Source organism: Lepisosteus platostomus, chromosome 18, assembly GCF_059453375.1.
Source record: "Lepisosteus platostomus isolate fLepPlt1 chromosome 18, fLepPlt1.hap1, whole genome shotgun sequence".
Classification (NCBI taxonomy): Eukaryota; Metazoa; Chordata; class Actinopteri; order Semionotiformes; family Lepisosteidae; genus Lepisosteus; species Lepisosteus platostomus.
In genome coordinates, this window is record NC_142628.1 from 1,441,352 (window position 1) to 1,468,994 (window position 27,643).

Here is a 27,643-nt window from a genome sequence, read left to right on the forward strand (position 1 = left end):
TTCTTGCAAAGAACGGGTTCCCCCCCTCTTAATACACTTGAAGAACTGGCCCTTGACACCGAACCAGTGTAGAGGCTGGCTGGTCAGAACCACCGGCCGGTTTGAAGTCCAGCTCGGTTCCGAGCGCAGACGGGTCCCTGGGCGGGCCGGGTCAGGGATGGATTTTCGGGGCAAGAAGTACGAGAGGGGCAGCAACTGGTCGGACCCCGAGGTGGTGGAGCTGCTGCAGCTCTGGGCGGACGAGTCGGTCCAAATGGAGCTGGAGAGCTGCCTCCGGAACCAGCACGTTTTCAACCGCATCGCCGAGGTGCTCCGGGACAAGGGCATCCACCGCACCGGGGACCAGTGTCGGGAGAAGATCAAGAAGATGAAGCTGGAGTACCGGCGCATCAAGGACAACCAGAAAACCGTGCGCGGGGGACGCACCTGGAAGTTTTACGAGGTGATGGACCGGGTGCTGACCAACCGGCCGTCCATCTCCTACGGCTCGCTGGGCGGCAGTGTGATCGCCCAGCAGGTGCTGCAGGGCGTGCCCGGCGTGGAGAGCGGCTACCACCTGCACGCCTTCGCCCCGCCCCCGCCCGGCGCCTTCATCTTTGGCCACCCCCCGAAGGCCGGCGAGCTGATGGAGATCAAGTGCGAGGAGGTGGACTCCGACGACCCCTGCCTGACCCCGGACCCGCCGCCTGAGATGCTGTATCCGATCGGCTCCGGGGACGAGCCGGAGGCGGACAGGCCGCTGGGGCTGGAGAGAGAGGGGTCGGTCGGGGGAGGGCGTGAGGACGGGCTCCTGGAGGCCAGCATCTCCCCCTCAGGTAATGCCGAACCCGGAGACCCGGGCCGCTGTCGTGGCCTCCCGGGGTGTCTCAGAAGTTACCAGGCAGGCTGTGCTCCGGGACCGGCACCTCTCGGACGCGTCTCTCTGGTGAGACAGCAGGAATGCATCCACCATGCATGTTTTTAAAGAAGCGTACTACACTTCAAATAGATGGTATTAAGCAGCTGTATCCCACTCCAATGCAGTTTGGCGACGGTACCGCGGAGTTCTGCGTAATAACGGGCAGCAGACCCCGGTCTAGCGGCTAGAGGGGAAGCAACACGTTATAATTTTCGAACATCTTACGTTTCTCATTTGTAGCATTGTAAAGTGCAAAGTTACGGTCGCCTGATTTCGAGGAAGTGAAAATCAGTTCGCGCAGATCTGCTTTTAGGCGTTCTGGTCAAAGCGAAGCTATGGAGCTGGCAGGTTAACGCCGATACTGGAAATGTAGGCGTTTAATAACTTGAAAATGCAGCAAGTATTACTTGTAGTTGGATTAAATATTTCCTCGTTCGCTTTGGAAAAGACGCTGCTCTCCAGAGCAAGATATCTGGCAGGCAGAGATACAGTATCTTCCCAGCTGTCCGAGTGCGCTTAGATCAGAGGTTTTCCCGGGACGATCAGATCAGATCACTTTTAGTTACAAAACTCATCCTTGTGGGAGAGAAACATGGGGGTTTTAGACATGTATTTTATTGTGAAAAATCGCAGAAAAAAAACAATTTGAAAACGCAGTGACATGTAAAATAACTGTTCTTTATTTAAACTGATATGGGGACACATCTGTATATTGGTAGCACACGGTTTCCTTTGGCGTTCATGTGACGATTATAATTTTTTAGATATCATTCTTCGCACAACGAGAGCTGCACATAACTAAAACCGAACAATATAACATTTATCAAAAGCAAAATCACCGGGCACTGTTTATCTGAACTCCTCAATTGATCACGAGGTTAACATGAATTGTTCACTGGTGTGTGCAAACACTGTGCATATACGAGTGCGTTTTAGAATTCATTTAATAATATTTTCAAATGCCTTTCATCTCTCCCTCCTAAGCCATCTTGTGTTTGTAACTATACATTTGTCTTTTATTTTGTTTTTAATATATTGACCCAATTTGGCTTACAGTGAAGACCCAGTCCACCCACAGCACTGAATATCTGCAGACGTGGAGTATAAGAGTATAACCGTTACCAGTGTATTGCTGAGAGTAATATGTTTTATTGAGAAGAATGAACCACATCTTTCCCTTTCGAGTATCTGAGAAGACCCTGCTGGGTTGTGTCATTCAGAATCATGCTTTGTGTTGCTGTGTACCTGGCCCCTGACACAATGCAGGATGTAGTTCCACATCCAGCACTGTATGTGCCAGAGTTTTCTACAGACACTGGCCTTGTGCACGGTAATGCCATCCACAAGCCTCTGGCTTCCTTCCAGGTTAACCGTTATACACTCATGCCTCACTATAGGAGCACAGTGGGTTCCAGCATTTCTGCTCATAGGCGAAAACACAAAAGTGACAAATTCTCAGTAAAACCCCTGTAATTGTAAACGGCTGAGCTGTGAGCTTGGAGCTCGTCTTAGTGTCTCCGTTACCCGCCTCAGCGCTGGTCTCTTTCTTCCAGGCTTCAGCGAGCAGAACGCGGCCTGCTCGTCGGGGACCGGGGGCTCGGGCGCGGCGGGGGACGCGGGGCGCCCGGCCGCCCGCTGCCCCTCCTCGCTGGGCGCGGCGCCGCGGCTGCGCAAGCGGCGCAAGGCGGGGCGCGGGCGGGAGTCCCTGGACGAGGCGCTGGTGCGCTTCCTGAGCTCGCAGCGGGCGGCGGAGGAGCGCTTCCTGGCGCTGGAGGAGTGCCGGCTGCAGCGGGAGGCCGAGGCGGAGCAGCGCCGGGCCCGGCTGGAGCAGCGGCGGGCCGAGCTGGAGCGCCAGCACGAGCTCCGCATGTTCGGCGTCTTCGCGGGCCTGGTGAGCGCCCTGCGGCCCGGGGGGGCCCCCACGTGCGCCGCCGGGGCCCCCGTGCCCGAGCCAGAGCCGGAGGGAAGCCCCCGCCCCCTCCGCGCCAGCCGCTACCTCTCCCGGCGCGGGAATCTCATCCGAGGCCACGACGGCATCCTGCAGGAGGGCTACGCCCAGTACCGTGCCGACAAGCACGACGAGGACGAGAACCCCCACGTACGTGCCCCCCGCCCCCACGCGCAGAGAGCGGGGTGACCTCTGGCCACTCCGAGCGCCGGCTTGCCGCCGATGAGGGAGGACAGGGGGTGTTTTGCTTAAGAGGACTCTGACCCCTCTTCTTCTCTTCCGGCTGCCATTTTCCCCACCTTGCAGGATTCTTCCTGCAAGGATTTGTAGTTGGGAGCCAAGCCTCTAATAAGGGGGTAGATCGGAGTGAGAGTTCGGAGTGAGTACCTGTGGCTAAAGGAGTGACGCTGTGCAGAAATAAGTGTGTGTGTGCCTTCGTACAGGTGTTGGGATTTACAAAAGAAAGTTGAAACCGCACAGGTGATCCTTTATCTTCTGCGCGGTTTCCTTGGCGACTTGGAAGGCAGGACGTCTAGCAGCAACGGAAAAGTTTCGCTCCTCAGCGCAGTGCTTGTCTTGGCTACACCCACGGCGTAGTTTCTTTTGGTTTCCGTCACCTTAAATGAGGGAGAGGTTTGGGCCTGTCTAGTACGTGATAAGAGCTTATTTATAGGAATCACAACATGCTTGAACAGCTAATGCTGTTTCAGTTGCATTCTTGCAGCTAAGGGACGCCAATTTATCAAATTGTCTCACTCCTTTAGCTGCTTTTGGGTAAGAGGAAGTTTGAAGTGGTTTGTGTTTCATTCAGCTGTTTGCACTACATCAATTTCCCTCTTTTTTACATTTCAGGGTATCATTAACTTTGGTGTCAGTGAGAACAAGCTATGCTTTGACCTGCTGTCCAAACGGGTAAGTAGGACTCGCTACTGCAGAGACACTGTGGTACAGAACTCAAACAACACCTCAGAGATACTTTAACTGCACTCCAGTTCGCCTGCCGCTTGGGTCCAGTGTCTGTCAAGGATGAACACGAGGCAAGTGTGACACCTGCAGGGCACCAGTGGCAGTGAAAAGACAGCATAGCTTTCAGCATAGGAAAACAAAAGGCATAGCAATAATAATTGCTTACACTTATATAACCCTTTTCTGGACACTCCACTCAAAGCGCTTTACAGGTAAAGCACCAGTGTGCAGCCCCACCTGGATGATGTGACGGCAGCCAAAGTGCGCCAGAACGCTCCCCACACACCAGCTCTCAGTGGGGATGAGAACAGAGTGATGAAGCCAGTTCAGAGATGGGGATTATTAGGAGGCCATGATTGGTAAAGGCCAATGGGAAATTGAGCCAGGATGCCAGGGTAACACTCCTACCATTTTTGAGAAACTCCTTGGGATTTTTAATGACCGTGGAGAGTCAGATGAGAGACGGTTTTACGTCTCATCCAAAGGATGGTGCCTTTTTACAGTATAGTGTCCCTGTCACTATACTGGGGCATTGGGACCAACACAGACTGCAGGGTGAGCGCCCCCTACTGGCCCCACTAACACCAGAGGCAACCTTAGTTTTTCCCAGGAGGTCTTCCATCCAGGTACTGGCTGGGCTCACACTGGCTGGGCTCCAGCGGGTTGTCAGTTGTGAGCTGCAGGATGACAAGCTGGTAGCAGGGTTGGACTCTGTTGTGAAGGTCTCAGATTGATATATATATAATATTATAAATTAATATATATCCAGTCCAGCAAGATTGATCAAGTCACGTCATGTCTGTCTCATTTGGAATAAAGAAGCTTCAGCTTTCAAGGACTAGTTTAACTGTACTTGAACAGATTAGGTGCTTATTGCATCAGTAACTTCCAAAACGTTTCAGATCTTCGGAATCAAGTGAGAGTTCTGCTCTACACAGCTGTAAGTTTAGTTATTTCTAGTCTTCGATTAGACATCAACATTTTATATCATATCCATTTAAATCAAGGGATGTCCATGGTCTTTTTATATCTTACTGTGCCAGTTTGTGTTTAGAGCTTTGAAATTCCAGCATTGGCACTTGGTTTAGGAATGTCCTTTCTAATCTGGCTGCGTACTTCATCTCCTGCGCCACCGCCGAGTCTTTGGAGCTGAACCAGGTCCTGATGAGTGTTGCTGACGTCAGCTCTTCATGTCAGTTTTCATAGTTCTAATATCTGATCCAGGGATGTTTCCCTGAGTGTGTTCCCACAGTTTGGGATGCATGTGCTCAGTTAGGCTTCTCCCGAATGTTTTTTGGAATTCGCTTTGATTGCAGCTCCCAGCTCAGCAGTGCAGTTTGTGGTTCTTACTTTCTCTGTTTCCGGTCACTCCTCAGCTCACGCAGTCGGACATGTTTCAGATCGACGCCCCTCTGCTGCGCTATCCTGACTGGAAAGGGCATCCCTTGTAAGTACCCACCTGGCGCTGGAGAAGCTGGGAGCACTGGGACACTGTGGGACTGGTGCTGGTTGGTATCTCTGGGAAGGAGACGTGCTAAGGTACCAATATGGTCCAAAACCGTGAACCCAATGTATTCACAATACAAGAAACCAGTTCACTTGGCACGCAGGTACAAAACAAAAGTCTAACAAAGGCCACGCCTGCATTGCAAATACTTAACCTTTATCATGGCGCAGTTCCTTGTGTTTGTGTGCAGCTGGAGATCTGGTCCCTTCTGCAGGCAGCAGTTCGCTGCAGGATGGGTTTGCTTGCTGGTTGTATTTGGCCACCTGACTGTTTGTTATTGCTGGGCAGGTGAGGGCGGATGGTAGGTCACCTCCCCCAAAAGGATTTGGGGGTTTCTAGCAGGGGCAAACCCCACTGTCTGGCTGCCTTACTGCCATGCTGCCAAGCAACATGACCAAGAAGTGCTTGATGCGTACTGTACATTAAGTCATCAGAGTTAATCAGGATAAACGGTGACGGCTCTTCCTGTGATACTGCTTTTCTGTGCTGCAGTGTGGTTTTGTATAATGTAGCATTTTAAAATGAAACTCCAGAAGGACTTCTGTTTGTGGTTTTATGCTAAAAAGCTTAACATCTGGCAGAAGATAAATTGTAGTCTACAGTTTCTGTCAGGTGCAGACCTGCAAAACTGGTCATCATCAAGGACCTGAGTTGTTTGGGGACTTGTGAGATTTGATCTCAGCTTCAACACGCTCCTTGCCCCAAAGATCTGTGGGGTTTCTAAGCTTGGGAATGGTTTCCAGAATTTTTCAAGGGGATTTATTTCATCTCTTTCAGGAGACTAGGATATGGCAGATCTCTGATAATGCTAAATTTTCTGAACTATAGCCTATGAAAATTTAAAAATAAAAGCAAGACCAAACAGCCTAGCCCATTCATTTGCTGCTAGTTTACAGATCGAAGAGTATCTTCCAGGGGGTGATAAGTGGTTCAAGACTTTTTGTTTTTGTTACGCTATCTCTGTCATTCCTGATAAACACAGTGTTGTGCAGCATCTTGGTTTAACATTGCTCGCACGTTCTTGTCCTTTATCATGCATGGAAAAGCTGAGTAGTACCAGATCAGGGATGAGTACAGAACAGCTTGTCCGAAACTCCATCCCATCTACAGACCCAGCCTGTGGCCACAGCCAATGCCATCTTATCTTGACAGCTGTTTACGTAGGAAGCTTTATCGTGTTGATATCATGGGTTTTGTACTCCAGCAGGATCATGCTGTACTGCTGACAAAGCCAGACGCTGAACGGGGGTTGTACAGTTTTCAGTGCCTCTTATCTGTAAAGTCGCTTAGTACAGTATTTTGCTTCAGATTGTATGACATTTCCAGGAACAAGGCACTTGATGCAGCAGCATTGAGGCCAGCAGGGGGAGCTGTTTATAATTTCCAGCCTGCAAGCACATTAGAAATTACTAAGTAATAGGTTTATTCCATGCTGAAAATAAGAAGAAAGAAAACACAACGTTTCGTTTCACCTGAAGAAGGCTCCATGGCCGAAACGTTGTGTTTTCTTTTTTTCAGCATCGAATAAACCTATTACTTGTTCCTTTGCAGCCTACGCATGCCTATGCAGCTACCCACCTGAACTACATTAGAAATTACTGTTCCATTTGCATATTGGATACAAGTTTGAGTATTTATCATCACATTATGCTGTTGGATTCCAGCTCCTCCCTTTTCTCTTTTAATGCAAGCATGCCTTATGGCTAAACCTTGAGGGAATTACCTGTGCTATTGTGGTTTTTTGCATGGCCAGCCTTTAAGTGAAGTATAACTATGTATTTAAAGAAAATAGTTATCAGATTACAGCTCTCATTTACAGAAAATCCGTAGACTTCTGAACAATGTTAGTTTAGTTATTTTGTGTCAGATATAGGGTGGCACCCTGTCTATACATACAGGATGGCTGTACAATGTCCCATCCAGTGTATGTGACCGCTTTGCAGCCTGCATCTGCCAAGCCTGGCTCTGGCTCACCATGGGCCTGTAGGGAATAAAGCCATTACTAAGACCGCTTCAATGTAAATAGGCACGCGGAGGGAGCTGCGTCGGCTGGTGTTGGCTGCAAAGCAACAAGTAAAGATTTAAAATTTACGATTTACGACAAGCCAGGCCTTGGCGTTAGTCGCACTGTAAAAGTTTGATGGATCCATTGTTTTTGAATCCCCCTTGTTAGAGTTTGGGCCTGTAAAAGGATCAAACCTGATCGTTTTGTGTTGACTTGATTCTCCGCAAGAGAGGTGTTGTTGTCAGCCGGGGCGGAGGGCTGCTGCTGGAGGGCCCTGCGGCCTGGTCTCTCACCCCCTTGTCTCCACAGCCTGCGGAAGGAGGTCGCCAGCTTCCTGTCCCGTTACTGCACGGCCCCCTCGCCTCTCAGTCCGGACAACGTGAGTCGCCTCGTGCGTGTGCCACAGGTGTCCAAGTCGCGGTGGGCTCCTCCCCGCCTGCCTTACCGCGAAACACAAGAGCTTGCGGGGCTTCTCGATGTAAACAGTGTCAAGTTCTCTTGTGTTCAACTCCTTTGATGATAATAAGACTGCGTAAGGACAGGCAGAAGCCTCAGAGCATTCTGATGTTGTGTGAAAGGCAAAAAGGCACACTACTTTACTCACGTAATACACACAAAATAAATGGCAATAATAAACAATAAAAATTCTGTGCATTTGGAAAATAGGGAAGCCCCTGAGGGCCAGGTCTTTCACTATTTATTGATAGCTGTAATCCATTGTTGTGGCCAACTTATTATTGCAGACACATGGTGGACCAAAGACTCAGAGCACTGCAGCTGCAGAGGAGTCGAGTATAAACGAGCTGTGTGCTGTTTCCCAGCTATTACATCCCAGGAAGGACGTGTTTCTGCTTTCCTCTCCCTTCAGGTGGTGGTGATGAACGGCTGTGGGTCCCTGTTCTCCTGTCTTGCTGCAGTGTTGTGTGATCATGAAGGTAAGCCAGCACATCGCTGGAAGGAGGCAACTCCAGAAAACCAGGCTGCTGGCATTAGTGTTGGTAATTAGAGATCCACTCTCGACGAACAACCAATGTAACGACAAAAACACTCCCAAAAACTACCATTCAGTGCATCTCATTTTTGTATCTGCAAAATCACACTGTTAAAAGCCAGTTAAAGAGCGATGGCTGAAAGTGCTGTCTGCTGCAGGTGTTGGAAACAACATGGGCGCTGGTGTTTTGGAAGCTCAGGACTGAGTGCAGAAACAAGTAAACCCTCAGTCTGAACATGCAGTCTGGTCAATAAGTCTCCCAGCGCTGGTGATTTAGAGTTTGTCTGGGACACACAGCAGACACAGTGGTGCCCTGGGAGTAGGGCTGGGAACCACCCTGTCAGACACGGTCAGTGCCACCAGCACAAGTGGTGCTGCAGCCGGCAGCCCCGCCTGACTGACTGCTGTGGTGAAATGGCAGGTGCAGTGACGAATAGTGGCCACAAGAGGCTGTCAGCTGTCAGGAAAGACCTGCAGCACGCACAGGCTGATAGGATAAAGCCTTTCTAAAACACTACAATGTCAGTGTCTGTATGCTTACAACTGGAGTTCATTATCAGGAAAGGCTTTCAGCTCCTGAAACACGCACAGAAGATGTCTGTGGCTCATTTGTCTTGTTTTAGACCAAATAAAACAATTTCCAGTTATTTGCTGAAGTCTCAGCTCCTCAGCGACAGCCCCTGGAAGAAATGAGGATGGGGAAGACTAGCATGCTCACCCAACTCTTCTTCCCTGCCGTTGTGCCTGTCTCCTCTTCAGTACTGTTGGCACCTAGTGACATCATTACAAGGCTGCAGGAAACTGCAGGAGTCACTGTTTGCCCGAAACCCAAGAGAATACTGGGAGAGTGATGCCAACTAGTTCTTAGCTTCATCGACATCTGTATTGCGCATGAGAACAGTGGGCAGTGTCCGGGTCAGTTTTGGCTCAGGCTGTGTGTGTTTTCAGATGCCATCCTCATTCCGACGCCCTTCTACGGAGTGATTACTGAAGACGTCAGGCTGTACAGCGGGGTCAGGATGGTCCACGCCCATCTCGACTGCCAGGTACCCGGTGCATAGGCCACTCGCGCTCTCTGACCAGGACAGCCCTCGCGTGACACCCTTCTTCCGTCCTGCTCGATCAGTTTCTGCAGATCGTCCTCTTTGTTCATTTACCTTTCGGGGTTAGTTAGCGTTTCCGCCGAGACCTGAGCTGAAGCGAGTCTCTTCTTGGTTGTGTCCCAGCCGAGGTACAGCGGAGACCGTCCCTTCCAGCTGACGGTGGAGAAGCTGGAGAAGGCCCTGGAGGAGGCCAGGCTGGAGGTGAGTGACCGCGTGCCTGGCAGACTCAAATTCGGCTTACTGACTCAACCACAGCTTGATGAGAGGACCTGGCTTCAGATAGAACAGTCATTTCCTTCCACAGAATAGTGCAGGACAGAGAGGGTTCACACGGAAGGCCAGTGTCATAATTAGAAGAGGCCTCCCAGCCTGGTCTGGGCCTGTTTTTAGATGACTGTTGGTATAACCAGCGAGTGCTACAGAAGTGACTTAGCAGTGCTGTGGGTGAATGGTCTTGGTGCTCACTCGACTTGTGATATGACAGTGTCCCCTGATGACTGGATGGGTGAGTGCGACACATTGGCCTTTGGTGTTGGCCCACAGCCTGAACAAAAGCCGACAGTGGGATGATACAAGATTTTCTTTTATTTGTTTCTCCAGTACCTACATGATTTTTGCATTGGTGAACCTGTTTGATCAGTAATAAGATCGTTAACCATTAACGGTTTACTATCTTGATTCCGAAATTTAAAATTGATATGGAAATTGGATATAAAGTGGATAATGGGAGCTGTACATTCATATCCTGTACCTGTCGTTTGTATTGTTCAATGGACTGCTTACACCTTGTGTATCTGTTTTTACTTCATGAACAGAAGATCATAAGACTGCTAATTCTTCACAGAATTTTGGAATGCTATAGCCTTGGGTTTCTGCTTAGTCTTTGTGTTCATACCGCACAGGGTATCAATGTCAGAGCACTTATCCTGGTCAACCCTCATAATCCCCTGGGAGACATCTACTCTCCAAGTGAGATGAAGGAATTCCTTGAATTTGCAAAGAGGTGGGTTATCGGCTTCTGAAGATCTGTGGTCTTCCATAATGGTTTCAAATGGATGAAACAGTCTCAATGGTAAATATATTCTCAACAAGAGGGAAGATTTGCCTCCCTAACTGATCTACTTGCAGGCCAAGATGTTAGAAATTACACGCCAGGACAAGATGACACGACTGAAACTGAAACAACTTCTTTATACTCTTAAGCATGGAATTAGCCTCTCTTGTTTCTTCCTTTGGGAAGTCTGATTCATGTTCTATGCTTTTCCATAATTATAAATATCAACCTGGCTCCTAAAGTAAAAAAAAAACAAACAAACAGTGAGTACTCCAAAAAATTGAAATCACATTCTCACCTGTGACATTTCTCCAGTATTTCAGTTGTATTTTAAAAACTCATTATGATGAGTAAATACATGTTCAACAAGAAGTTCATCTTGTCCACTCTTTGTTGCCTGGTCCTGTATCCCGTGGTCTCGAACCTTACAAAACATTAATTTGGAAATGAATTAATATTCGTGCTCCTGTGTGTGGCTCTATGATAGACCTGATGCCCTGCAAGCTGCTCATCTCGGACTCCCTGTCAGTGTCTCATTGTTGTCCCTCTTTCAGGCACGAGCTCCACAGCATTGTTGATGAAGTCTACATGCTTTCAGTGTTTGACGACAGTGTCAGCTTTCACAGTGTTCTCAGTTTCAGCAAGTAAGTTCAGCTCGTACCCCATGGGGCTTCAGCCAAACGTTCTCGAGTCTTCTGGTTGTTTTTGTCCAACAGTCCAGATCAGCCGAATGACTCAATCCCAGCTGTGTCCAAGGCTAGACTCCAGCTCAGTACTTCTCAAACTGTGGCCTCTCCAGTGCAGTATTTTCGTAAAGCCAGCTCCTTATGTGCTGTATTGATCCCACTGTTTATCCTTTAAATACTTATGAAGATGGTTGTTGTAGTATTTTTTTCCCCTGAAGTTGCTTCATGGATTAGTTTAGTGAGTCTTCCAGTTCTGTAACCCTGCTCTAGCTAAAGGGTGGAATTTTGACAGAAACAAAATTTGAGTTAAAAAATCCAAAGAAATTGAAAATTTGCTAAACTACATTTCCATGTTTTATTGCATTAAGTGTTTCATATTAAGTTGAACATCAAGCAGAAATGTACATGATCTGTTTTATAAATTAATGACATGACAGCAAATGAATGTGTGACAAATGAATGACCGCAAATCACTAAAACTTGGAACGTCTAGGAGCTGGATTGTGGCTTTGGGGTACAGTAAGTGGCACTGAGTGCCGGGCTCTGCTCAGAGTTTTTTGGGGGATTTTGATGTTTGCCACCATGCAGAAGAAACACTGTTTCTGGGCTGAGAAAGTCTACCTTCCACCACGTTCAGCTACTGATTTTCACAGATTGGGGGGATATTAGTAACGTGAAATTTAAAGCAATTGAGTCAGACTCCATGTGCAGGACAGTACCGTACTGTATTTAGCACCGTACTAATTTTCCACATTAAGAAGGAATGTTATTTTTGTCATAAATAAAAAAATGCACTGCTTAGAAATCCAGAAAAGCACTGTGCTTTTCATGTTTTAAGTTGATATCACCCTATGATAGGAAATGCTATTTAAGAGAGTTCTTAAATAGTCTTTTGACTTTTTAACTTGCTCCTTTTTAAATGTGGAAAATTAAAAGTTAATTGACACCCTTCTTATCTTATTATAAAGACTCATAGATCCAATCTAAATCATACTTATTACACTAATCATTTGGTATAGACTAAGCCAATTGTGTAACTTGCGAATTTGACATTATAATACATTATATTTCAGTACATCATAGACCCTCAAAGAACATTTGAATCAGAGCTTCAGTGACTTGCTTTTTCTTCTGCCTAAACGCACTTCATCCCTTTGAACCCATTTGCTAAATTGAGGAAATGCAAGGGCAGCACGGCTACCTTGCAGCACTGGAGCTCTGGGTTCAGTTCCAGACTTGGGGTTCTGTCTGTGTGGAGTGTATGTTCTCCCCATGTTCGTGTGGGTTTCCTCCAGGTGCTCCCACCAGACAGCTGGCCTTGGTGTATCTGTATCTGAGTCCTCCAAGCGATGGCATTCCATCCAGGTGTATCCCACATTGCTCCTTCTGCTGGCTGGGAAAGGCTTGAGATCCTCTGTGACCCTGAATTGGAAGAAGTGATTAGAAAATGGAGGGCGGATGGATTAAATCCAGTGTTGATTAAAACTTTCAAGGCGCTGTTGGAAAGATTGGAACTGTTGAGGGGGTACTCATGACTGAAAGGTCGCTTATGTGTTTCCAGACTGCCAGACCCGCAGAGGACTCATGTGCTGTGGGGGCTCAGTAAGGTAAGTTTCGCCTTTTCTGTGTACTTGGAGAAAGAAACCTGTCCTGCAGCTTTCAGGCTCTAGAAACGCAATACTGCTCACTTATGAGCTTCTGCTTGGTGATACATTTTATGTCATTCTTTGGACAGAAATTAAGCATAGAGTGTAGTAAAATCCCCCCTTTTCTTTTTTTGTGTTATAAGTGTGAGGAATTTACTGTTTTACATTGTGTTGGTACAAAAGGAAACGGCAGATCTGATTGCAGGCACGCGTAATAAAATGATAATAGTGGTTAGGAAGGTGCTGAACACAAGAGCGGTGATCAAAGTGAAATCAAGCGTACAGGTATGTCGGAGCAGTTCATGCAGGTACGCTGGTGACTGGTATTTCGCGTTTCCAGCTATTCAAGATTGGCAAGTGGATTGCTTTAAAAACATGTAGTCCTACAGCGTTGGAGCTACTGCGGGTGTACTGTAGGTGAGAGCCGAGTGGTGTTGAGCAGGTGTGGAGCGCTGGTCCCTGAGCTGTGAGAGGGGCTGGGCAGCGAGTGGGCTCGTTCTAATTCTGCATGACATGTTGCCTTACAAGAGTGGAGGTGTTTGGCAGCGGGACGTCTCCAACCTTCCGTGTTTCCTGTCTTGCTTCGTGTTGCGCAGGATTTCTCCGCGTCCGGGATCCGCGTGGGCACGCTGTACTCGGAGAACCGCGAGGTGGTGGAGGCTCTGGAGAAGCTGGCTAGTTTCCATGGTGTGCCGGGACCAACACAGCACCAGGTGGCCCGGCTCCTAAGCGACAGGGGTATACCTCTCCCAGGGCCCACAGCAGCCCCATGACACACGCCTGTCCCCCCCGCCTCACAGCGCCCCCAAATCTAGCCTCCCTTTGAGCAAACTAAACCCACTCAGCTGTCTTCCTTAAAGTACTGCTGCTGTGCAGTTTGTTTTGTCTTGAATTGCACTGGCTTCAGTTCAGTTCATCTTGACCAAAGTGCTGAGAAATGTTTTAAGGTCAAATTTACCAATCTTTGAAGTTTGTGAGTAAACACTTAATGAGGTTAGTCTCAAAGCTTTCTGCAGCAATACAATAATCAGCTTACAGTGCAGTCTTGAAACAGAATAATCAAATACAGATATGCAGGGAAGGTGGAACAGTGGGTACAAGGCAGGAGACACCTTGGACGGGACACCAGGGCGCACACGCACACACACCTCAGGGCCAGTTTTCCCAGAAGTCAGTTAACCTAGAAGCATGTCTTTGGACTGTGAGAGGAAACCCATGTGAACATGGGGAGAGCACACAAACTCCATGCAGAGAGCGTCCCTGCAAAAACAATCCCTGTGCAGATTGCACAGAAGCTGTGTGTCCAGACGAGGCCTTAAGAACTGTTAACCCTCCTGTTTCTCTGCAGACTGGATCGATCGGGTCTATCTGCAGGCCAATCGGACTCGTTTGAAGACTGCCCACCAGTACATAGTCAGTGAGCTGAAGGCCCTCAATGTTCCCTTTCTCAACCGATCAGCAGGGCTCTACATCTGGGTTGACTTCAGAAAGGTGGGCGTCGCCAGCGCTGTCTGTTTAACGATTCCAGCCCGCTGAGTTACTGATATCACCTTGTTGCCTTGTTGTCTGGTCTCTTGGGAAGCAGTTCAGTATTTTCCTGATCCTGACAAAACGATAGCTTGTAGATTAACCCATTCATTTCTCCATCCCAGGGGGTGATGAGATGGCATGTTGATTTCATGTTTTCACGGTTATTGGTCTGGTCTCGTTTTTTTTGTAGTACCTCAGAGAAGAGACGTTTGAGGAGGAGCTGACCCTCTGGCGTCAGTTTCTCAACAACAAGGTCTTGGTCAGCTGTGGGAAGGCTTTTCATTGCAGCACGCCGGGGTGGTTCAGAATTGTATTCGCTGACAAGACGCATCGGCTTCAGCTAGGTGAGTGTCTGCTCTGTCTTCTTCCATCCTCCCAGGTGTCAATGTGTCTCAGCCTTCCTACCATTAGAAACAATGGAGAAGCCCAGTCCCTCCCCAGTCAGCCATAGCAGGCCAGAGAGAAAGAGGCCTTCATCCAGTTCTACTGGTGGATCTTAATTTGGACACCCATATATTCTAGTTTCTGATACATTTGCATTTTTATTAACAGAGTTCACCAATTAAAAAGGAACTAGCAGAAATTGTCTGGTCCCAGAGTACAATGGAGAACAGTTCATTGTTGGCACTGAAAATTGGATGCATTCTGGCTATTACCCAGGGCAGTGTATTGGGAGCTGAACAGCCTTGATCAAAGTGCTCCCTGTTTCCTGTTCTTTTACTGTTCTTCTGAAAGGTTTGCACTTGTGACTTCACAGCTGTAAGCAGGTACTCTTTTCAAAATGGGATGCATACCTGAATAGAGACCCTTATGCGAACATCTGTTTATTATGAGTGTATTATAATAATACTATTAGATTATAATATCTAATTATTGATGATAAGCAATGATGCTGTATTATATTAATGTAATATTATTAATGATGTAAAAGTGGAATAAAAGTAACATATATTAAAATATAAAGAGTAATTTCCATTTATAAAGGTGTAATTCTGTAACATAAATGTAACCCTAAATGTAAATGTGATTGTGTGTTTTATAACAATAGTAACAGACTAATCAGATGTAATTTTGTTCAAGAATCAGACATTTAAATTAAATTAATTGTAAATAAATAATACGTTTCTATTATTTAACAGTTCAGTTTAAGAGCTGCAGCTTACAATTAAAGCTGAGAGGTGTAAAAGGCTAATTCGGTTATCATTTCTGGCTTTCGCGTGTCAGTGTGAGAGAATCTCGGTAACACTGCTGTTCCACTCCAGGAATGCAGAGACTTAGGAGAACCCTGGAAGAACTGGACCAAGGGACCGTGCTGGAGGACAGCAAGGCGAAACCTGGCACTTCTGGGGGCAGGACGAAGCTAGCCCAGTCGGAGCTGAGAAAGAGGCAGTCCTGTCCGGGTTCTGAAGTCTCACTGGGCCGTGATGCTGACGACGACGTCCAGGTCTCGCTACAGTCGGGCCCCCCGGCCTCAGGGTTGGACAGCTTGATCGGCGTCCTGTGGCAACAGATCCGCACCTCGGACTGGCTGGAGAAGAACACCCCAGAGTCATTTGCCCAGGAAAACCCCGAGGTGTTCGAAGTATTCAGTAAGCTGGTAGAGAGACCCAAGGAGTGATGGGAGATCCGGTTCTTAGATTCAGCAACTGCTACAAGAAACTCTTTGGTTCTTGAAGTGAAACGCCTCATTTTTCTCGTTTCATGTCGCTGGTACATACAGTATAGTACATGAATCTGCACAACCTCTCCACATAACAATCAGCCTTACTGGCATTTTGAAATTATATTTGATCATTACTAAAAGATCAACACTTGGGCAGCCCTCAATTTCAAGAACTGTACTCTTACTCTGTTTAGGTAAATGAATAAAGAACAATGAGATTTTCAAAAGTCGTGCTTAAAGAAAAAAAGCTAGTATTACTATTAACTGTATATACATATTTTCTTAACACAGAACATGACTGTGTTACAACCATGAATAAGAAGCAAAGGGATTTGTTTCACTTGGTTGTTTTAGTGACTGTAAGTTATCAGCAGGAGTCAGAGTTTTTCAGACTTCTGCTGTTTGCCAATGATATTTTGAGGTAGGAGGATCTGAAAATTCCCTTTCTTTTCAATTCGTTTTGAACTGACATTTGAGATTTCAGCTGTTACTGTTAATATAAGTCTTATATGTTCATCTATTTGCACTAAACTCTAAGTCCGTCTGATTTTGCAGTAGATTTCTTGACATTTGACAGACAGATTACATTATGAATGTAGAAAGTTTCTAATGAAAGAGGTATTATGGGTTTAATTAAAGGTATGGGATGGATTAAAAACACTGGGATTCAGACAGGAATTATTAAGCAATGCAAGCAAGAAGGGCTACTTCGACCCTACTATCCTACTCTTCTGTCTAGAAATGATATGTATTTTTTTTCTTCAGTTACTCTTGCACTTTTTAATATTAGTAGTCACCAAACTGTCAAATTCACATTTTTTTTCCATCTTTAAATTTATTTAAACTTGTGGGCATATTAGAATTGTAAATGTTCCGTCTGGTATTTCGTGTAAATTTATGTATTTATGGTAAAAAAATTTAAGCTTCCGAATCACTATATCACAGGAATGTAGGATACACAGCATACGTGACAGGGCTCAGTGGTGCTGGGCCTGTCACAGATGGTAATGTCAGCTCTTGGGGAGCTGGACAGCCCTGAATTCTCCACAGCAGGAGAGGCAGTATTGTGGTGTGTTGTGATGTAGCGACTTGCTCTACTGCCTGTGGACTGTTGGTTCAGAAACTGGGGTGAAAAATACATTCAGATATTTTAAAGTTCTTAGAATTGCTTTTTAAATAATGCCCTGCCATATTAAAGAAGCTATTTATTTTGAAGTTATTACAAAATCACAATTGCCATAACTTGTGAATTATTTCGTTGCGACAGTTGATATCAGATGTCTCCTTTTTGTGTTTTGTGTGGTCCGTAATATAGCTATTGAAAAGGACCTCGTGTTTCAGTGAAACTTTCAGTTTTACACAGAACTATTTTAAGGAACCCACACCCCTCACACACACTTGAACCAGGGCCAGGGCAAGACAGGGTCTTTACCAAAGATGAATGAGGTCATCGCGGACTGTTTTTCTCTCTGGGGTTGTAGCTGTTAGGGAAGTGAAACAGTGCAGCGATACAGGGGATTTTACATGGTAATACAGTTGTGTCAGAGAGAAGTGGAGGTTCATTTTGACATCCATCAGTCTAAGTCTGGAATGACTTGTTAGAAAATCACAGCCTTCTGTGGTAATGAGAAACCAGACCATCTGAAGGACACGGCTCTAGATAATGAACTATTCAAAATATTTTGAGACCGTGTTACTGGAGCCAGACATTTAAATTCTAGACTGTAAGCACTGACTTCAGCAAATCCTTTTAAATGAAGTATATATCGATATAGTATTCATAAAGTGACAAATGTGATGATTATCAGCTTCTGGTGTAGGTTAGTTGCAGGTTAGCAACAAACCCTAGTCCTGATCATACTGTATCTCGTAAATAGCCTTAACATACGTTATGGATTAATAATGTACATAACCGTATATGTACATATGATATATTTTTAGATTAAAAAAATGATGAATATATAAATGGGGGGGATGGAAGTTAAAAAAAGACTTTTCGACAGTGAAGAATTAACTGACAAGAATTATTGACCATCTGTTACAAATGAAAACAACATTGTTTAACTGGAACATTGAACCTCTCTAATTTAGGTGTGAGGGATGCCTTGTAATTTTCTCTTTTCTGCTTTGATGCATCTAGTTATTAACTGTAGTATTGGTTTCTTTCCTAAGTTGCCAACTAAAGAAAGTTTTGGGACATTCCTCATATCTAGCTCATTTGGTTTTTAGTACTTTTTAATAACTTTTTTTCAAGATTTCATCTAGCCTTTTTCCTGAAAGAAGTGAAGGTTTTAGCATCAAGACATGATGGGTTTGAGGTTGGAAAGACTCTGGCAAACCCTTTGGCTGGAAAAGTGCCTCCTGTTCTCTGTTCCCCTAAGCTTCTGTTTGTGTCCTGTGATTCGTGATTCTGATGTTTTCATGTTTTTGTTGAGGCTGAAGATATCCACTGGCTTATGTTTGTCAGTGTCTTTGAGGATTTTTGAGTACTTGAATTGGGTCTCCTTATCGTCTTCCCTGTTCAGGCTTCAAAAGATCTTGAACGTGTGCATGTACAGCATTCCTTTAATTCTGTAATGGTTCATGTAAACAGGTTACAGAAATCAAGATATTTTAACCTTATATCCCTTGATTTAAATTCTACAGTCCTTCTTGTGTATCAGCACTTTTTGCCCCTTTTCACTGCTTCCCCACAATATCTCCAAGATGAAACTTGTGTGTCATCATGAAACAAGGCAAAGCCCAGAGCACAGTGGCTCATACAGGTTACTAGAGTTTAAATGGATGGAGATCACATGACCCCACCCCCTTGGGGGGTTAGGAGACTGGTGGGTCTCGCAACTCCCCACCCACCAGTTATGACCCAGTTCTCTTCTTGTGCTCCCCCCAACATAAACCACCTACAGTAGGGCATTTTCACAGGCGTCTCAGTGTTTCTTATTTGTGCGTTTATAGTTTATACTGTATTTTTGCTAATTACATGTAACATCCTGTTGTTAACTACAATAAATGTCATCTGCCCAGTGTCTTGAATTGTATCTCCATCTTTTTCACCTAATTAAGCCATTTGGGTTGCTTTCTAGCTTTTCATTTAATTACTCTTGGAATGTATCATGTAGCTTCATGCAGAATGTTTAAAGCTGTTGTCATCCATCCTCTATGATTGTATGGATCCTATTTTAATACCTTTAAACTCTCTTTCGCAGTCTACTTTCCTACAATTCTAAACGGTTGTAGAGTTTCAAAATATCCTTAAAAATATAAAATTTGTATTCACGGTTCCCTACTGGTTTCATCAGCTCTGTTTTGCTCACTTTATCTTGATTACACAAGGACAATACAGTCAGTCCCTGTTGAAAGTATTCTGACAAGCTCAGTAAGTGTCCAACAATAGCCCTTGAGTATGTGCAATGCTGTAGTTTCATGTAGTTAACTTTAGTTTAAGTTGTTTGCCAGAATAATACATAACATCTCTTAACCTTCTTGTTATTTACATGTAAGAATGGATATCCAATAAACTATGAGTGATGTCATTATTCTTCTGCAACAGGAGGTGCCTACTGCCCTGTAATTTCACTTTAAGCAGTACTGAGCCTGTGGTAATTCATTTAGTCACTAATAAAGCAGGTTTTTTTTTCTTCCATCACATTTAAACTGGTTAAGAATTAGTAAGAAAATATATGGGATTAAATAGTTATTTGGTAGTTATAGTTAATTCACATGAATCCTCCACATCCTCCAGGTATTTTTCTGTTTGAATTCAGGGAAAACTTGCAAAGGAAAGGTAGTACAGTTAACAGCTTTTTATTACAAGACCTCTCTTCTGGCCGGCCAGTGCAAATCGCATCAGGATTTGTTCACAGGAGTGTGAAGTGCGCCGTCGGCATCACCTGTGGGAGGGCAATGAAATCTTGACTGCGTAGAAAATTCCGTTCCGAAGCCCACATGGTCACTGTGGCTGGAGAGAGGTTACTATGGCAGCCGCGCTCCATGTGGGCCTGGACAAGTCATCCTCGCCGCTAAATGCCAGCCCTCCAGTGAACTTTTAGTGTTGCTGAGGGGCTTCGCTAGAGCTGTTTTTTTCCAGCACGCGCGCGCGCCCCCTTCCTAGAGCTCCCCACACATGCCCCCCACTGCTGGTTTCCGACGTGCCGGGGGTTTCTGACGTGTCACCCTTCCCCTGACGGGGCCGTGAGAGTTTCCCTTCCACGGCGTTTGCGAGCTGCCATGTAGGGACTTCCTCGCTCGGCACTCTTTCACTTTCAGAGCAGTAGGCCGGTCTCTTTTCCTGCTGGGTCTTTTGCTTTTACTTGGTGAGCCAGTCATCAGCAGAACGTGCAGGGGGCTGGCTCTGCTGGCGGGAGGGGAGGGGGAGGTTAGCTGACGTTTGTGGGGGGGGGGGGGATTTTTTTGCTGTAGGGGTTTTCTGTCTCAGGGGTTAACTACTGTACAAAGAATGGAAAACAGTACTGCTCGCTCCTGTACACAGAGTGATAACGTACTGTACATCACCTAGAAGTCACTAGTGCTTTGTGCGGCACTCTGATTACGTGTCAGCGACAAACCTGAACTCTCTGTATATGGTGGTGTCTTTCTAGAAAACAACTTTTTATTCTCCCACTTCTGTGAAGAAACCAGAAACACGATTGAATCAGTCGGAATTTAGTTTCCTCCATAATTTTTTAACTGTCTCAAGCCAAAACGCTACTCTTTAACATTGTTTTTGTCCTTATCCTTTAACTGGAGAACGTGTGCCTGAATTGAAGGTTTTTCTGAAGTGAAAGAAGAAAAGCGGGTAAGCAAAGTGAATTTTCTCTCCCTCATCTCTTGTTCCGCTGCTTGATGTATTTGTCATCCTTGCCAGCTTCTTCTCATGAGTGTGTTTTTCTTTCAGCCGGCAGGGTTCCCTGCCTGCGCTCCACACCTCCCTCTCTCGCAGCTCGCAGCTCGTGTGCAGGTAGACGCCTTCCTCCACAGAAGATGACCGTGTTTGAGCTGGACATCCTAACCAGCAGATTTCGCTTCATCGAGTCCGTGCTGGGTCTCGCGGGCTGCGTGTGTGTGATGTACGCAGTGTGGACACCTGACTGGCTGGGGGGTGTGGGTCTCTGGACTGGAGAAGAAGAAAATGACACCAACTCAGACAGTTACCTCAGGGACATGGATTCCTCAGGAGTGCAAATCTTTAAAGGTGAGGCCGGCTTTCTTCACACGTGCCACGTTACTAGTCCTTCAAACTAGACACGGGGAATGACTTTGACCACAGTAAGCCCATCATCGAAGAAGCTTTTTTCTTTCTTTCATTCATTGATTCCCTGTTAAATGCAGTATATTCATTCTTTTTCTTCAACTACAATTTTTGCTTCCTCCAACTTCCGAGCTATAGATGGATCAGCTGACGTCAGGCTGCACAGAAAGATCAGGAGTATTGCTAGAACAGAGCTATTAATGGTCTTAGTCACATTGGTTCTCATTTCAGAACAACGGGGCAGGAAAAAAGGGGATTTTAATTAAAATGGGATTTTTCGTGCTTTAGATTAAAACTGATTACAGGCTGTAATGTGCCATTGTAGATTGTTGGTAATAAAAAGTGAAGTGAATGTAACTGTTACTTTTATCATTTCGACAGTTTAAAGATTCGGAAGATACAGTTTTATGTACTTCTGGGACCTGTCTGCCTTTTTTATTGCAAACTTATGTTTATCATTTTTATTCACCATTTCTATTTTTTAAATATCATATTATCATAATCTAATAACATTAGAGGTTAAGATATGATCTCTGAGTACAGGTATGTGTGTTTCTGTTCAGCAAGCTTTATTCTGAGAGTGGAGTCCAGGAAAGACTGAGAAAGCAGTGTGATAGATGAGGCTATGATGAATGTTTGCTGTGAGAATCGAGCACTGTGGCTGAGACTGTGGCTGCAAAGCACTTGGAGGTCTGTGTAAGCAAGTTCCATCATGCTTTCCAGCAGTGCACAGAGACATGACACCAGCTGCCGCTTCCAAATCTACTGTACGTGGAGTTCAGATCAATGAATGCAAACATACTTCATGATGGCATCAGTCACATACAGGAATAGCTTTCTGGTGATAAAATATTCTTCTTGTTTATAGAACACGAAAAGGCCTTGCAGAAGTACATGGCGGTCTTTTGGGTTTCAAATATCATCAAATATAGGCCACATGACCTGTTTTTCTGATGGTAGTTAAGAAAATCATATTTCTCCAAACCAGTGAAGGCTGTAATCTACTCCTAAAACATACTCATTGTCATTTAATCTCATCATAGCTCAGGACCACTTGACTTCAAGTCAGTCGTGTAAATATCAGACTACATCATCTCCTATTAGCATATTGGTGTCTCACTGTATTTTCTTTGCAAACTATCACATCCATCTTCACAGACCTTGCACTACCAATGTTATTTCTTTGTAACGAGTATTTCATAATTCTAAATATACAGTACCTTTAAAGTCCCCTTTAAGAATTGATAAATGCTGCTATGAAGTTTGTGACACTTGCTTTCATTTACTGTAAAACATTTAATCAGTGATAACTGTAACAGGCAAATATTTACACCTGTTTAAGAAATTAATAATAAAGAGAAAGATATTGAGCACAGGAAGGCTTTTATGTTGTGGTTTGATTCGTACAGTATATGTGGACAGTCCCTATATCCTTAACAAAAGAAAATGGGCATTCCAAAGAAATTTCGGTACTATATTATAAATAACAAATTGCAAAATATGTACAATAATTAAATAGTCGTTTTCCCCCACAATAAGAATGTTTTGCATAAAAAATAATGTGTTGTACTGTATGTTAGGGAGGAGAGAGTCTACATTTGAGATAATTGGATAATAATTCAAAATCTCTGTTCTGAACTGTTACTTACCGTTCACAAACTTTGATTTCAGTTACAGTGTAGTAAGTTTCACTGCATGGCTTAAATATAAATCCCTGAACTTTCCAGGGATATAATGTACAATCTGTTGCAAGGTTCTGGATTTTAAGGAATTCAGCTGTGGATGCCTTGGTTGCAGGTCTTGGCTTGTTAAAAATAACCAGCTTAGGGTGAAATTAAGCCTTGCTGTTGCGTGTTATAAAAGGTTTGTACTGTTTTTGTGTGGCTTTTTCATCTCATGTTTGTGTTTTCAATTAGTACTCTAGTTGTGAACATACTGTATAGATTTGTGTGAGTTTATAAATGTTGACAGATTTTTTGTTAAAGAGTGATGTGAAAGCTGTGGTAGAAAATATATTCACAGAAACATACTTGTTTTCCTCAGTTAAAGAAAATGTGTAAAATCTGATATTAGGATTCAAAACCACTGTAACAGGTCTTTTTTACTCCAAAGTAAAACCCTATTTTTTCTTCTTTGTGAAACTAAATGCAGAAACAGTAGTAAGAGGCTTGGGAGGCAGGTTCTGACTTGAAAATGTAACTGAGAATATGCTGCCCATGAATACAAATTTCCACTTTGTCAAGTTAAAAAAAAATCAATCCATCAACGTGTTTTATACTTAGGGGCACACACCACCTCAAATTCAAATTTTCCAAGACATGTTCATAAAACAGGGCATTGCTGTACTGTTTACATGAAATGCTGTGCAGAACGCTTCCTGAACCTGTATCTACAGTACTCTACAGGGCTGGCTGAGCAGAATGGTCAGCCTTGCTCTGGCTCTGGAGTGACCAGTTAATGTGAGGTTAAAATAGTGGTCATGTCTCTTTACCCCAAATTCCTATCCAGGCTGATTTTGCATGGTTTTATTGTGGTCTGCCAAGGTTCAGATTGTGAAATAGTTCTTCAGTTAAGCTTCTGTTTATTTTACCCAAGTGTTTGTGAAGTGTTCCTGAGGCTTGGCCACATAAGGCAGGAGGCTCCAGCAGGTAGCAAACGAATTCACTCAATCGGAGGAAGTGCACAAGGGGGGGAGGACGCCAGGTATTAACGCTGGCTGCCGTGTGCTTGCAGTGCTGGAGGTGGAGCGCGTGTTTGCAGTGCTGGCGTTTCTCATGGCCTTCAGCGGCGCCAGTCTCTGCCTCATCTTCACCTTCTGCTGGTCTTCCCGCACAACCCGCTCCTACGCCAACATCAGATCCCTCCTCTTGGCCGGGCAGGCTCTCTACCCCACCACCCTGCTGCTCGTCGTTCTCGTACCCACAGGTAGGGGAGTGCGGTTCCACGTCCTGCTCATGCTGGGGGGGGCTTTGGTGCTTCGGCACACTGTGATAGGCTGGCTAGGATAGGTATGGGGCATCATGGGATCGGACAGACCGTTCTCCATGTAAACCTTCAGTGCTCAGTGTTATAATACAGTACATCAGTCTGAGCCTGCATGAAACACAAGACCGAGGTCCAAGATACTATTCCCCAGATTCTCTCTTGATGTTGTTAATATACATTAACATTATTCTGTAGTTTATGAAATAGCAAATGTAATTTAAATCTGAAATGGATTAATTAATATGCTGTAAACCTGCAATAATTACATTGATGTTTTGGAAAATTTCTTGACTTGCAACAGATCTGATATTCCTCCCATATTCTCCCATAATCTCTGCAAACAAATAAACCATACTGGTTACCAGCACCAGGAAAAACTAGCAATGAAAAGGGAACAAAAAATTCCACTTTCATACTTTGCTGCCTACGTGGCACTTCACACACTTCAGTTATGCTTGTCTTGTTTTGAGAGAGGGTCTCAGCTTAAAGTCTTGCTGAACCTCATGATGATTGAACAGCCAGCCCAGTCACCCTCATGTCTCGCTCTCTTCCAGGGTTCTTCTTTGTCATGTGCTGGTCCTTCTTCACCAAGCACCATCTGGGCGAGATCAACAGTGACTTCTCCCGCCTGGGCTCCTCCTATTGGCTGGGGGCCCTGGGCTGGGTTCTACTCCTGGGGGTCCTGCCTCTGACTTTCGTTGTGGAGCAGTATGTCTGCCCTGACCTCATGGCAGATGTCAGCTCCTTGTTGAAGGAAACAGAAGCCATGCAGCACAAGACAGGGCTAGGCTCCTACAATGAAGGAATGGAGTACTCGGGCTCATTAAGCAGGGACATGAGCTACAGATCACTGCCCTAACAGGATTTCATTGTGAATGAAAGGAGAAATGCACACTACTGTAAAACACAACAATGCACCGAATACAACTAGTTGAAGACTACTTGATGCTTACCTACAAAAATGTTACTGCTTACAAACAGTTTCATAACCATCTCCCAGTAGACGGCAACCAATCTGTTCCTTTCTGTCGGGCCATGCTTGGAAACACAGGAACACCTTCGATGGATACAAAGGCTTTGTTCCCTTCCAATTAAAAAAAATTATCATGCAAAAGGAAAATTGGGAAGAAAGAGAACAAAAGACTGTGTGAAGAGCTTTAGCATGCCAAGGATTGTTTGAATACCTCACAAGAGGATCGTAAAGTCCAAACTGTGGATCAATTAAACTGTTTACAAACGTGATGTGTAAGCCAACTTTTAAGCACTGCTATTGAGTACTTAACTCATTGTAATTTTCCTAGCAGCAGTGCATGATTGTGGTTTAGATTTTATATAGTGCCCTGAACATGCAATGCATTTCACTTTCTGTCAGAGTTCGAAATGTGTTACACTATAATTATATTAGTATGTCATTTAAATAATGTACATTCTTGGAATAACTTTCAGAGATATTGGATATAACCATTACTGTTACAGTGACTTTTGACTTCCTGTAAAATGAAACTATAAGGAGCTGTAGGTGCTATACAGGTGACAACACTAATAGTTCTCAACAATAAGGCAGTAAGAAACAGGGTGATAGTAAACTATGTGCTTTTTAGAAAGGGTACAGTAGTGGAATGACCCACTGCACAAATCTCTTTATGGAAATACAGAATAAATATTCTGTAACACTGGAGTTTTAATTCTTCAGGACCATTGTATATTTTACACGATTAAGGCTTTATCTTATAGTGAATTATATAAAAACAATGCTACTATATTTGTAATAAAACACATTTTTTAAATGGGTAATAATTTAGGGTTTTTTTGCAATATTGATCTCTGTATATCGACATTTCCAATCATGGCAAGTTTTGTTTTGTGGAGACTGGTTTTCCTCAGAATTCATCTTTAAAGCTGTAAAAGCTTAAACATTTCTGAGTTTTAACTTGTCTAGTAATTGTCTAGTAGGAAGTCCTTTTAGAAGCTTGGACAAAGTGAATGGTCTTTCAAGGGAACACATTTTCATATATTTAAAAATGGACACCATTTCATCAGCCCCCACCTTTTATTTTTCACTGCCCTGGTGCAGGTGCAGAATCCAGAGTCTTGTTCTGAAGCACGGGCGAAAGGCACCCCAATGTGACCCCAGTCCGTCACAGAGCACTCACACATGCCTACAGGGACAGTACAGAGCCACCAGCCAACCCCACTAGCATGTCTATAGAAGCTGGGTGAAAACCAGGACATCTGGCAAAAACCCACATGAACACAAACGGCACACTCCAGTCCGGAGACAGCTGTTCTACTCTTCACACCACGGTAGAAGTTAGTACTTTTCAGCACAACATGTTATTCACGTCTGCTGAATAACGTTTGCTGATTAAGGAAAACCAAAACTGTCCTATTTTGCTTTCAAATTGCCAAGGTACCCTCTTACTATGAGCACAAGGAATACTGCTGCAAGCTTGAAAATGAGGTTTTCTTGTGCTTTCACATCTTTCACCGCTGGTGATAGAGTTAATGGTTTTCAAATCAATTTAAATCATTGTGGGGCAAGCTAATGAAAGTTTTTCTTATAGTCCAAGGGGGCACTAGGTAAAAACATGGTTCTGTTTAACACTTGCAATGCTATTTGTTCCAACAAAAGTGCACAGTGGCGTCCAGACTGGCCTGTTCCTGTTCAACAGGGTCCAGTCTGAAAAGGGTCCTCACAGTGGGACAGGAGAAAAAAATAAAACGAAGGAAAAACACAGCCTTAACGCTCTCCCGTTGCTGGAAGGTTCTCCCCTTGCGAGGAGGAGCTCAGTGTGCCTTAAAGGGCTCCACAACTGTAGCTCGTCCTTAATCAGCCAGGGTTGCTAAGGCAACATGTAGCCCTTGACCCAGGACTCCGCCTCCATACTGAACACGCCCCCGCATTATGCCACAAATAATAATTATGAGCAAATAGAGGTTAATTCTTTTTAAAGTAAAAAGAAAGATGAGAAATGCAAAAAATCTGCTGTAAAACTTCTTGTAGTGTGTGAGGGGAATGGGAGAACTGGAAATGAGCCTAAGCAGAACAAAAAAAGACAATTTGATCATGGGTAGAGATGGTTTCACTCTTTCTTTTGACTTTCAGTTTGGAATAAACCTCTGCTTGTTCCTTGCAACTCGTCAATTGAACTTCTTCGACATTGTTTCACAGCTTTGTCTACTACAGGATCCTAAAAGGTCTCATCCAAACCCACAGCTGAGGTGCAGTGGCCACAGAGGTGACATGCAGTAGACAATCTGCGCCTGCATCCTGACTGCGCAGGAGATCAGATGGATGAGCAGGACATTGCTTCAACAATTAAACTGATGCAGGAAGAACTTTTAGATAGGCTAGACTGTCCAGGCCTAGAGTGAACTGCAGCAGGAGAGCAGGGTTAACACCCGTCTTATGA

General features: G+C 44.7%; 2 protein-coding genes across 3 annotated transcripts; both read left to right on the forward strand.

The window, feature by feature from the left end:
- Positions 1-157: 157 nt before the first annotated feature.
- accs (1-aminocyclopropane-1-carboxylate synthase homolog (inactive)) lies at positions 158-17,757 on the forward strand. The gene is made up of 15 exons (XM_088611203.1): positions 158-815; positions 2,452-2,996; positions 3,699-3,758; positions 5,189-5,259; positions 7,634-7,703; positions 8,193-8,259; positions 9,264-9,361; positions 9,542-9,619; positions 10,321-10,421; positions 11,027-11,116; positions 12,720-12,765; positions 13,401-13,542; positions 14,153-14,295; positions 14,525-14,678; positions 15,597-17,757. The coding sequence occupies exons 1-15, from the start codon at positions 158-160 to the stop codon at positions 15,950-15,952; spliced, it is 2,679 nt and encodes an 892-aa protein (XP_088467329.1). The 3' UTR covers positions 15,953-17,757.
- A 2,643-nt stretch (positions 17,758-20,400) lies between these two features.
- On the forward strand, positions 20,401-26,027 carry LOC148645434 (uncharacterized). Of its 2 annotated transcripts, none has more exons than XM_088611207.1 (4): positions 20,401-20,792; positions 20,892-21,188; positions 23,979-24,170; positions 24,785-26,027. In XM_088611207.1, exons 2-4 carry the CDS (start codon positions 20,978-20,980, stop codon positions 25,087-25,089), a joined length of 708 nt encoding a protein of 235 aa, XP_088467333.1. In that variant the 5' UTR covers positions 20,401-20,792; positions 20,892-20,977; the 3' UTR covers positions 25,090-26,027. The 2 variants fall into 2 exon arrangements, with proteins under 2 accessions (XP_088467333.1, XP_088467332.1); XM_088611206.1 differs by having other exon boundaries at positions 20,937-21,188.
- Positions 26,028-27,643: the final 1,616 nt, after the last annotated feature.

What these genes read in the sequence shown, in the direction of transcription:
- accs (XM_088611203.1), top strand. Translation starts at nt 158, where the DNA reads ATGGATTTTCGGGGCAAGAAGTACGAGAGGGGCAGCAACTGGTCGGAC. An exon ending in TGGAGGAGGCCAGGCTGGAG is followed by an intron (nt 9,620 to 10,320) that starts GTGAGTGACCGC and finishes CATACCGCACAG; the next exon opens with GGTATCAATGTCAGAGCACT. An exon ending in AGTGTTCTCAGTTTCAGCAA is followed by an intron (nt 11,117 to 12,719) that starts GTAAGTTCAGCT and finishes ATGTGTTTCCAG; the next exon opens with ACTGCCAGACCCGCAGAGGA.
- LOC148645434 (XM_088611207.1), top strand. Translation starts at nt 20,978, where the DNA reads ATGACCGTGTTTGAGCTGGACATCCTAACCAGCAGATTTCGCTTCATC. An exon ending in AGGAGTGCAAATCTTTAAAG is followed by an intron (nt 21,189 to 23,978) that starts GTGAGGCCGGCT and finishes GTGTGCTTGCAG; the next exon opens with TGCTGGAGGTGGAGCGCGTG. An exon ending in CGTCGTTCTCGTACCCACAG is followed by an intron (nt 24,171 to 24,784) that starts GTAGGGGAGTGC and finishes GCTCTCTTCCAG; the next exon opens with GGTTCTTCTTTGTCATGTGC.